General features: G+C 40.6%; 1 protein-coding gene across 1 annotated transcript in view; it reads right to left on the bottom strand.

Annotated features, from left to right (window-relative positions):
• Window positions 1-10,894, bottom strand: part of LOC107952343 (putative disease resistance protein RGA4) — a 21,565-nt gene extending 10,671 nt beyond the window's left edge. Inside the window, exons 1-4 of the mRNA XM_016887603.2 lie at window positions 10,748-10,894; window positions 10,378-10,695; window positions 10,026-10,223; window positions 9,340-9,984 (exon numbers count right to left, since the gene is read on the bottom strand). Of these exons, the coding sequence (XP_016743092.2) occupies window positions 9,340-9,984; window positions 10,026-10,223; window positions 10,378-10,695; window positions 10,748-10,894 (1,308 nt within the window). The remainder of the gene's footprint in view (window positions 1-9,339; window positions 9,985-10,025; window positions 10,224-10,377; window positions 10,696-10,747) is intronic.
• Between the last annotated feature and the right edge of the window lie 1,448 nt (window positions 10,895-12,342).

The following is a 12,342-nucleotide window of genomic DNA, read 5'->3' as shown; positions in this document are numbered from 1 at the left end:
TATCGAAAGCATTTGTGCGATAAATCCGGTTAAGTCCGAACAATTCGAGTTATTAACGCTATTGAGCTGAACGAACATATCCTAAATGAATACATTTGGAATGAATGATTTCTGTAATTCAGTAATACTCTAAACATCCCATTGGATTTCGTATGTGCTTGAATTTAGTTGAGCCCTTACAAATAAGTATTCGCTCAGTTGATAAACGAGCTACCGGCCTTTGCTAGTTGATCTTTTGTTATGTACATAAGGGTTGGTAATGTGAGCAAGTATGATATCGAAATTTGTGCATATGAAATTATTCGTTTAGCTATATGAATGCTATACTTTTGCTGTGCTGGAATTCCTTGCTCAAAACTTACTAAGCATAAATTGCTTACTCTGTTTCTTTGATCCTCTATTTTATAGATTTTGGTTCTCCAGCTATCGACTCGGGATTTTGAAGTCGAAGTCACCCACACTATCAAAGCCCCCCTTTTGGTACAATTTTGGTTGAACTTCGAAATGGCATGTATAGGACTACCCGTTTGTTGTGGGTCATGGACCCTTTGGACTTGTATAATTTGGATAGCCATGCGAAAATGGCTTATATATGTTGAGTGTAATGTTATAATCATTTGGTATGGATATGGTTATTGAGAGGTGTGGATAGGCTTCACAAGGATTGGCCATGGGAATGGTTAATCACTATCATAAATTGTGCTACTTATGCAAAAAGGGCTAGTTGAATCATGGAAACTATGAAATAGGTAAAGTCTACCTTAAAGGCAGATGCTGACAGCAGCAGTGATGTAGATTTGGAAATTCACTAAAAATAGTAGGAATGGAATTAAATAGTAATAAATTATGTAAACGAACCTTGATGAATCTATTTTCACAGGAAAGTAACGAAACAATCATACAGACAGTATTTTAAAGATATTCAGGTTCTTGTGAGATAGGGCCAGAACGGTTTCTGGATTTCCTGTTCCGATTTCGAATTCATTAAAATTAACCAGAGACAATTAGGAGTCAAGCCATATATGTATAGATTCCTCTCTGAGTCTAGTTTCTATAGAAACAAACGGCATCAGTATTGAAGCCCTGTACAGGGAGATATCCAAGTCGTAATGCGCAAAGGTCAGGGTAGTCGATCCCTGTAACATGGGAGACTTTGACTAATAAACTGTACTAATTGGCCCGACCAAAAATTCTAGAAAAAAATATGTAGATGAGCATATGAGTCTAGTTTCAGGGAAAATTTTCGGAACTGGAGTCCGAGTTTCTGAACTCAAGATATGATTTTTAAAGTGACTATTACGCAGATTGGCAGTGTCTGGAAAATTTTTAAAGTTTGTTAACACCTCGTGTTCGACTCCGGTGACGGTCTCGGGTTCGGGGTGTTACATTTGATTGGTATCAGAGCTACGGTTTAGTCGATTCTAGGACTACCGTAATGCGTTGGGTCTAGCTATACATGCCATTTTATGTGATTATTTGATAGTGTGGTGATTTCTGACATTTGCAAATGTGTTTATTTATAGTAATGGATCCCGATCCCGACCGAGCGGTAGCTGATGATCTTGAGAGTGTAGCGCCTGCTCCCGCACAAGGGACAGCGCCGGTGGACTCTCAACCTAATGCTAGTAACCCGAATGATGAAGCTAGACAAGCTTTCTATAGCGTGATGAATGATTGGTTCAACCAATACATTCGAACTAATACGGCTGTTCCACAACCTCCCTTCCCGACTAATACCACCCCCGCACCTACAATACCTCCGGTAACTGACCAAATAAGGTCAAATAAGCCCCCAGTTGACAGAATCCGAAAACATGGGGCTACTGAATTTAAAGCTACGGATAGCGACGATGCCGAGCAAGCTGAATTTTGGTTGGACAACACTATCCGGGTACTCGATGAGCTATCTTGTACACCCGATGAATGCTTAAAGTGTACTATCTCCTTGCTACGTGATTCTGCCTACTATTGGTGGAGTACTCTGACTTCTGTTGTGCCCCGAGAGCAAGTAACTTGGGAGTTTTCCAAACTGAGTTTCGGAAAAAGTATATAGTCAGAATTTGTTGATAAAAACAGAAGGAATTTCTTGAGCTTAAGCAAGGTTCCATGTCGGTTACTGATTACGAGCGAAAATTTGTTAGACTTAGCAAATACGCTCGGGAATGTGTTTCGTCCGAGGCTATCATGTGTAAACGCTTCGAGGATGGGCTGAATGAAGATATAAAAATGTTCGTTGGCGTTCTTGAAATACGAGAGTTCGTAGTACTTGTCGAGCGAGCTTGTAAAGCCGAAGAGCTTAGAAAAGAAAAACAAAAAGTTGATGTGGAACTGGAGAGTTTCGTAAAAGATCTTCGGGAAAGTCTCTTCAACAGGCATCGAAGAAATTTCGAGATGATGTGGGCTGGTCGAGAGGCACTTCGGGCCTTTTTAGACGAGATCGTGATCGACCCCCTGTGGGTACACGAGGCACTTCGGTCGCCAGTGTTGGGAATGAACTCGAGACAGAACGAAATGTCGATATTCGGTAAATGGCATTCGGGAGTTGTAGATTCCCTGACCGCTCCTGTTACAAGTGCGGATCAGTTGACCACTTCATTAAAGATTGCCCGAGGTTGTCTGAACAGAATGTAAATCAGAGTGGGAAACCGGGTGCTACCACTGCTCGAGATAGACCATCTGGAAATACGGGCAATGCTAGTGGTGGTCAGAGAGGATCTAGAGATGCTACGACCAGATCCGAGGCTCGTGCGCCTGCTAGAGCTTATGCTATACGTGCCCGCGAGGATGCTTCTTCGCCTGATGTTATTACCGGTACTTTTACTCTCTTTGATACTAATGTAATTGCTTTGATTGACCCCGGTTCTACTCATTCTTACATATGTGAAACCTTAGCATCCAGTAAGACTTTACCTATTGAGTCTACTGAGTTCGTAATTCGGGTGTCAAATCCCTTGGGTCGTTACGTGCTTGTCGACAAAGTGTGTAAGAAATGTCCCCTAGTAATTCGAGGTTCCTGTTTTCCGGCGACTTGATGCTTTTGCCGTTTAATGAATTTGATGTTATTCTCGGGTTGGATTGGTTGACTGTGCATGATGCGGTTGTGAATTGCAAAAGCAAGACTATTGAATTGAGGTGCGCAAATAACGAAGTAATCCGAGTTGAGTCTACGGACTTGGATGGGTTGCCAGCTGTAATATCCTCAATGTTGGCCCAGAAATATGTAAGAAAAGGGTGCGAAGCATACCTTGCGTATGTACTTGATGACAAAGAATTAAAAAAGAAACCCGAATCTGTGCCGGTGGTTTGTGAATACCCAGATGTTTTTCCTGAAGAATTACCGGGTTTACCACCTGTTCGGGAGATAGAGTTTGGTATTGAGCTTGTACCTGGGACTACGCCGATTTCGATGGCTCCGTATCGTATGGCACCAACCGAGTTAAAAGAGTTGAAAGCTCAGTTGCAAGAATTGACGGATAGAGGTTTTGCTCGACCAAGTTTCTCACCTTGGGGTGCACCAGTATTGTTCGTGAAAAAGAAGGACGGAACCATGAGGTTGTGCATTGACTATCGTCAACTGAATAAAGTGACGATAAAGAACAAATATTCGTTACCGCGTATCGATGATTTGTTCGACCAACTGAAAGGAGCCTCAGTGTTCTCAAAAATAGATTTGAGATCGGGCTATTATCAGTTGCGAATTCGAGATTCGGACATACCCAAAACTGCCTTCAGAACGAGATATGGTCACTACGAGTTCTTAGTGATGCCGTTTGGGCTCACTAATGCCCCTGCGGTATTTATGGATTTGATGAATCGGATCTTCAGACCATATTTGGATCGGTTCGTAGTTGTGTTCATTGATGACATCTTGGTCTATTCAAGAGATGAGACCGAACATGCTGAGCACCTGAGACTAGTGTTGCAAATTTTGCGGGATAAGCAGTTATATGCTAAGTTCAGTAAGTGTGAGTTCTGGTTAAGAGAGGTTAGCTTCTTGGGTCATGTGGTATCCGCATCGGGTATTCGAGTTGACCCGAGCAAAATTTCAGCCATACTTAACTGGAAGCCTCCAAGAAATATTACCGAAGTTCGGAGCTTCTTGGGGCTCGCCGGTTATTACCGACGATTTGTCAAAGGTTTCTCGATGATAGCCACACCAATGACGAAGCTACTTCAAAAGGATGTTAAGTTCGAATGGACGGAGAAATGTCAGAAAAGTTTTGATCAACTAAAAACTTATTTGACTGAAGCTCCAATTTTAGTGCAACCCGAATCAGGCAAAGAGTTTGTCATTTATAGTGACGCATCCCTACTTGGGTTGGGTTGCGTATTGATGCAAGAAGGTCGAGTGGTGGCCTATGCGTCGAGACAATTAAAGCCACATGAGAAAAATTATCCGACCCATGATCTTGAACTAGCTGCCATCGTATTTGCTTTAAAAATATGGCGACATTACTTATTTGGTGAAAAGTGCCATGTATTTTCGGATCACAAAAGTCTCAAATATTTGATGACTCAAAGAGACTTAAATCTGCGACAAATACGTTGGCTTGAGTTGTTGAAAGATTACGAGCTTGTCATTGATTACCACCCGGGAAAGGCTAATGTGGTTGCGGACGCCTTAAGCCAGAAATCATTGTTTGCTTTACGAGCGATGAATGTGCACTTGTCGGTTCTACCCGACAATGTGTTAGTAGCTGAATTAAAAGCCAAACCATTATTGATTCATCAAATTCGTGAAGCCCAGAAGGTTGATGATGAATTGGTTGCAAAACGGGCTGAGTGTGTTCCGAACAAGGAATCGGAGTTTCAAATTGATGATGATGATTGTTTGAGGTTCAGAAGTCGTTTGTGCGTTCCAAGGAATTCGGGACTCATTTCGATGATTCTGAACGAAGCCCATTGTAGCCGAATGTCAATTCACCCGGGGAGTACGAAAATGTACAACGATTTGAAACGTTGGTTTTGGTGGCATGGTATGAAACGAGACATCTCCGACTTTGTTTCGAGATGTTTAATATGTCAACAAGTGAAAGCGGAACATCAAGTGCCTTCAGGATTACTTCAGCCGATCATGATACCCGAGTGGAAATGGGATCGAGTCACAATGGACTTTGTGTCCGGACTGCCATTGTCAGCAAGTAAGAAGGATGCGATTTGAGTTGTTGTTGATAGACTGACTAAGTCGGCTCACTTTATCCCCGTGCGTACGGATTTTTCATTGGATAAACTAGCCGAATTGTATGTTTCTCAGATTGTGAGATTACACGGGGTACCTATTTCTATCGTGTCGGATAGAGATCCGAGATTCACCTCGCGATTTTGGAGGAAATTGCAAGAAGCTTTGGGTACCAAGCTGCATTTTAGCACTGCTTTTCACCCCCAAACCGATGGTCAATCTGAGCGGATAATTCAGATACTTGAGGATATGTTGAGATGTTGCATCCTCGAGTTCAGTAGTTCATGGGAACGGTATTTACCTTTGATTGAATTCGCTTACAACAATAGTTTTCAATCAAGTATTAAGATGGCACCTTACGAGGCTTTGTACGGTCGTAAATGCCGTACACCATTATTTTGGACCGAGCTCGGTGAAAGTAAAATTTTCAGAGTTGATTTGATTAAGGATGCCGAACAGAAAGTAAAGGTAATCCGTGAAAGTCTGAAAGCAGCCACAGATCGTCAAAAATCGTATGCGGATTTGAAACGAAAAGACATTGAATATCAGGTGGGAGATAAAGTGTTTCTTAAAGTTTCGCCTTGGAAAAAGTATTCAGATTTGGCTGTAAGGGCAAGTTGAGCCCGAGATTCATTGGGCCGTACGAAATCTCCGAACGAGTTGGTCCGGTTGCGTATAGATTGATTTTGCCCCCTGAACTTGAAAAGATTCACGATGTCTTTCATGTTTCGATGCTTCGACGTTATAGATCCGATCCGTCACATGTGATTAATCCCTCAGAAGTTGAAATTCAATCTGACTTGAGTTATGAAGAAGAACCGATTCGTATCCTAGCTCGTGAAGTGAAAGAGTTGCGAAACAAAAGGGTTTCGTTAGTTAAGGTGTTATGGCTCAAACACGGGATCGAGGAAGCTACTTGGGAAACCGAGAGCTCGATGAAAGAACGATACCCAAACCTATTTACCGGTAAGATTTTCGGGGACGAAAATTTCTTAAGTGGGGGAGAGTTGTGACAGCCCAAAATTGACCCTAGTCGGGAAGTGGTTTCGGGACCGCTAAACCGAGTCACCGAAATGTTTGAATGTGATATTTATTGTCTAGAATATGTAATTATGAATGTGTGAAAATTTCAAGCTTCGATTTAGTCGATTGCATGTGAATTTAGTCAATAGGACTTATGTGCGACATTTTTGAAATGTGATAGGTCGAAGCATAAGGACCTATTAGAGCATGAAATAAAAAGGGGGGACTTGCATGTCAAATTCCCCCCCTAACTAGTAGTGGCCGGCCATGACAAGCATGGTAGACCAAGTGTGATGGGCAAGACATGTCATAGACATGTTGTGTTGGTGCATCATGGGTGGAAAAAAATAAAATAAGGAGCATGGGCATAAAATAATGAAAGGGAATATGATGAAAAAAAAAGTGTGTAGTTGTTTCCCCCCCCATTGCCGTGAGTTAAAAAAAAGAAAAGAGAAAATTTTGTTCATCCTTTTTCATCTTCATTTGGCCGAAAATTCAAAGGAAGGAGGAAGGAGTTCTTGCTTCATGTTTGGTTTGGAAGAGGATTAGGAGGAGGTTTGGCCATACTTGCATCTAGATCAAGGTATGTTTGAGGTTGTGCCTTGAGATTCATGCATGTTTTTAGTTGCTAGCTTGAGTTCTATTTAGCCCAGGGTTCAAATCTTTGCTATGTCATGGGGATGATATTCGGTCTAGGTAGATTTTGTGTTAATGCCATTGCATGCTAAATATGAAGCTTGTTAATGATGCATGTGATGGTGGATTGATGATTCTTGAATCTTCTTTTTAGCATTTTTGAGTGAGCACATATGTGCATTGGTTGCTAGATGGAGAAGAATCGGCTAGCAAGTTGTGTGCTAAGGCCGAATATAATTTTTGTATATTAATGAGTAATGCATGTGTTAAATTGATGGAAAGGGAGAGGATGCTTTACTAGTGTATATATGTGTGTATTAGCCAAGTTTTGAACTTGAAACAAAAGGGTGTTTAGTCAATACAAGTGACCATACTTGTAGAATGTATTAAGTGTTGAAATCGGCCCCAACATAGACATGCATATTCGGCCATAGGAAGGAGATTGGTGTTGCATGTATTCAGTTAGAGGCAAGCATATTGATGCTTTTGTCTTGGCTTAGAAAATTCGGCCAAGGGGGAAAAATTAGCTAAAATGTTGAGTTTGATTCATGATTCCGTACATATGTGACTTTAATGTCTAATGTATAAAAATGGGCTAAGTGCCTTGTGTTCCTCTTTCCGATGCTCAAATGATTAAATCAATTTATTTGTTTAATTAAGCTCAAGAGCAAAGGGGAACTAAATCCGATAAAGGGAAGGAAAAAGTGGTCGAATAGCTATCGGAATCGTTCGACAACACCCGAGGTAAGTTCTTGAGTAAAAGAGCTTAAATTATGATTTGATTAGATCATGTTTTAAGCAAACCAAAATCATGCTCTTTGTGTGGCTATTGAGCCGAAATTGCAAGAATGATAAATGTCTTGTGTTTGAGTTTTACTAACGAAAACGAAATACGAATGTGCCATGATTTATTGTTAAATGTGCATGGTTATTTGAATGATGTCCGGGCTAAGTCCCGAAGGCTTTGTGCTAAGTGACCATATCCGGACTAAGATCCGAAGGCATTTGTACGAGATACTAATTCCGGGCTAATCCCGAAGGTATTTGTGCGAGTTACTAAATCCGGGTTAAGTCCCGAAGGCAATTGTGCGAGTTACTATAACCGGGCTATGTCCCGAAGGCATTTGAACGAGTAGCTATATCCGGTTAAATTCCGAAGGTACGTGATTTGGGAATGAATGATCTTGCTGTAAAAATTTCAGTAAATACTCTAGAAACATCCCAACATTGAGGTATGTTTCGTATGTGCTTGAATTTAGTTGAGCCCTTACAAATAAGTATTCGCTCAGTTGATAAACGAGCTACCGGCCTTTGGCTAAGTTGATCTTTTATGTATGTACATAAGGGTTGGTAATGTGAAGCAAGTATGATATCGAAAATTTGTGCATATGAAATTATTCGTTTAGCTATATGAATGCTATACTTTTGCTGTGCTGGAATTCCTTGCTCAAAACTTACTAAGCATAAATTGCTTACTCCGTTTCTTTGATCCTCTATTTTATAGATTTTGGTTCTCCAGCTATCGGACTCGGGATTTTGAAGTCGAAGTCGCCCACACTATCAAAGCCCCCCTTTTGGTACAATTTTGGTTGAACTTCGAAATGGCATGTATAGGACTACCCGTTTGTTGTGGGTCATGGACCCTTTGGACTTGTATAATTTTGGATAGCCATGCGAAAATGGCTTATATATTTTGAGTGTAATGTTATAATCATTTGGTATGGATATGGTTATTGAGAGGTGTGGATAGGCTTGACAAGGATTGGCCATGGGAATGGTTAATCACTATCATAAATTGTGCTACTTATGCAAAAAGGGCTAGTTGAATCATGGAAACTATGAAATAGGTAAAGTCTACCTTAAAGGCAGATGCTGACAGCAGCAGTGATGTAGATTTGGAAATTCACTAAAAATATTAGGAATGGAATTAAATAGTGAATAAATTATGTAAACGAACCTTGATAAATCTATTTTCATAGGAAAGTAACGAAACAATCATACGGACAGTATGTTAAGAGATATTCAGGTTCTTGTGAGACAGGGCCAGAACGGTTTCTGGATTTCCTGTTCCGACTTTCGAAATTCATTACAAATTAACCAGAGACAATTAGGAGTCAAGCCATATATTTATAGATTCCTCTCTGAGTCTAGTTTCTATAGAAACAAACGGCATCAGTATTGAAGCCCTGTACAGGGAGATATCCAAGTCGTAATGCACAAAGGTCAGGGTAGTCGATCCCTGTAACATGGGAGACTTTGACTAATAAACTGTACTAATTGGCCCGACCAAAAATTCTATAAAAAAATATGTAGATGGGCATATGAGCCTAGTTTCAGGGAAAATTTACGGAACTGGAGTCCGAGTTTCTGAACTCAAGATATGATTTTTAAAGCGACTATTACGCAGATTGGCAGTGTCTGGAAAATTTTTAAAGTTTGTTAACACCTCGTGTTCGACTCTGGTGACGGTCTCGGGTTCGGGGTGTTACATTGAGACTGACCATGTACCTCATATACTTAGGCAGCTCTTCAATTCGGCCACAACCATGCAAATTCAGAGTTTGCAATTTGTGCAACTCACAAAGGGAGTTGGGAAGTTTCTTGATGTTGGGACAGTTAGTAAGGTCGAGAAACCTTAAATGCTTCAAATAACAAATCCATTTGGGCAATACTTGGAGAGTAGACTCAGAAAGATCAAGCATCCGCAAACGTTGGAACCTTTTTAGACATGTTTCAATATAGGATTTGTCAGAATCGGGAAGCCTACGTGAACGCAAATGGCCAAATCTATTAAGGAATTCGGAGGGATTTTGGTGGGAGTTAATAAGCCACACATGTCGAATCCCAGAGGCAGTATTTTGCTCAAAGGAGTTGGCTACACAACACTCATTCTTTGACACTGATAATGCAAGACCATGGAAAAGATGATGCATCTTAAAAGTATCAAAAATATATCCCTCTTCATAATCTTGAAAAAAGGATCCTGACAACAACTCATTCAAATACTGCCTACCAATATCATACGGATTTTCGTTTTTACTGGGGGATTCAAGAAGACCGTAAGCCATCCAAAATGCGATTAAGTCAAACTCATTAAAGCAATAATCCTTTGGATAGAGTGAGCAATAAGCAAAACATTGGTTCGGCTGAGGAGACAGTTGATCATAACTTAATTTCAAACAGAAACTGTTTCATTATCTTTCTCCATTAATTCCCACCTCTCGCTATCTCTGACAAGTGTCCACTCTTGCTCTGAAGTTTTGAAGAAAAGCGAACTCCCCAATGCCTTCACTACCAGAGGAATCCCTTGGCATTTCTTCACAATTGTTTGCCCAATTTTCGTAAGGTTTGGATGTTGTTTCTCTTTCCCTTTCTTGAAAGCAAACTTGAGAAACAAGGATAAAGATTTTTCATGAGGAAGAGCTTTCAAATAGTGGTAGGGGATTGTGCCTGTGATCTCTGCAACTCAGTTACTCCGAGTGGTGACTACAATTCTGCTTCCGCTAGCTCCTCCCGCTAATAATTTTTTTGAGTTCCACCCACTTTCTGTTATCTTTGTTCCAGACATCATCTAAAATCAGCAAATACTTTTTACCATTCAAGCACTCCTGCAATGACTCCTGTAATCGCTCCAAATCCCTGCTTCCAGGGTCTCCATCGCCACCATTTCCGGATTTAATGATTTTTACCATTAATCCTTTCAGATCAAAGTCAACGGAAACACACACCCATCGTTTCAACTCAAAGTGAGTATCCACAGCTGCATCATTGAAAACCAGTTTGGCAAGGGCGGTCTTCCCCAGACCTCCGATTCCAACTATGGGAAGGACGGGTATGTCTTCCTTAGCTGGATCATCCTGCGTTAACATATGTACAATTCTTTTTTTTCTCTTCATCTCTGCCAATGACCTCTGATGCTAGCACAAAGGATATGGTTTCCCTGTCCCAGCGCATGTCGTGACTTGGGCCATCAAGTTTGTAAACGACATGAAGACTATTTCTCAATGCAGCAATCTCATGACAACTCTGATTGAGTTGTTTAATCTTATGGGCCATCTTAAATCGAAAAACAAGTGGTTTTGAGCTTGAAAAGAAATAGCTTACCTTTTTTCCGATACTCCTCTGTTTCAGAAGCTGTTTCCTCAATGCTTCAATTAACAAGCATCCTTCAAGTCTTGTAGCAAAACCCCCAGCCAATTGTCAGGAGCCTGTTTCTGTTCAGCAGCTAAACCCACAGCTTTCACAGCAGTTAAAGTGTTGTGCGGAAGCGTGTGAAAGAGTAAAATTATTGTACTAAAAAATCACATTAAGTTCAATTCTCAGGAAAGAGAGGTGGATCACGAAGATCACTTAAGTACCAAGTCTTTCCTAGCCAGAATATCCCTCTATCGTAATTTAATAGCACAATAAATCACTACAATCACACTCACAAAATATGAACAATAAATAGTAAAGAACACCAGAATTTTAACGAGGTTCAGCAAATCTTGCTTACGTCCTCGGGCACTACCAAATATATTTCACTCCAAAATACAAGTGAAACTTTACAAATAGGGAGAGAGAACAATGCCTTAAGTAGAGAATGGCAAATGTGGGATGATGAGAATGAGCAATGGTTGGCCTATTTATAGTTGAGGTTCAAGGGCCACCTTGCAAAGTCCCTATTCACTTAGGGACCAAAAATTGCTATTATCCCATGCCCAACACTAAATAAATATTTGGTGCCCATAACTTTGACCTTTTCAAGGTATGGGTAGGTATGAGCAATGTATGGGGTATATTCTAATAATCTCCACCTTGAAGATTTGATTAGGATAATCTTATCTTCACACAATTCTTTCTGCCTTTGACAACAATACTTGATAGTGCCTTCTTCAACTGTTAAACTTGCAGGATATTGATCAAGTTCAAACAATGTTCGAACTTGGTTGCTGTTACCACCTTGGTCATCATATCTGCGGGATTATCTGCAGTCTTGATCTTTTGAAAACAAATTTTCCCCTCTTCAATAATTTCCCGCACAAAATGGAATCGTACATCGATATGCTTTGTACGTGCATGATAGACTTGATTCTTTGCTAAATGAATAGCACTTTGACTATCACAATACACGTTAATATGCTCCTGAACCAACCCCAAGGTTTTAGCCATACCTTGTAACCAAATAGCCTCCTTTACAGCCTCTGTTACAGCCATGTACTCGGCTTCTGTGGTTGACAACGCAACTGTAGACTGTAATGTAGACTTCCAACTTATTGGTCCTCCAGCAAGTGTAAACACATAACCGGTGGTTGATCTTCGCTTGTCCAAATCACCGGCATAGTCAAAATCAACGTACCCAATAACACCTTTACCAAGTGTATTATCCTGTTTGAACAGTAATCCAACATCTGCGGTCTTCTGAATATACCGTAGAATCCATTTCACAGCTTGCCAATGTCCTTTTCCAGGATTATGCATATACCTGCTCACTATACTAACTGCCTGTGAAATGTCGGGTCTTG

The sequence above is a fragment of the Gossypium hirsutum genome, chromosome A02, assembly GCF_007990345.1.
Source record: "Gossypium hirsutum isolate 1008001.06 chromosome A02, Gossypium_hirsutum_v2.1, whole genome shotgun sequence".
Lineage (NCBI taxonomy): Eukaryota > Viridiplantae > Streptophyta > Magnoliopsida > Malvales > Malvaceae > Gossypium > Gossypium hirsutum.
Note: the sequence above shows the minus strand (reverse complement) of the source record. Positions and strands in the feature narration are given on the sequence as shown.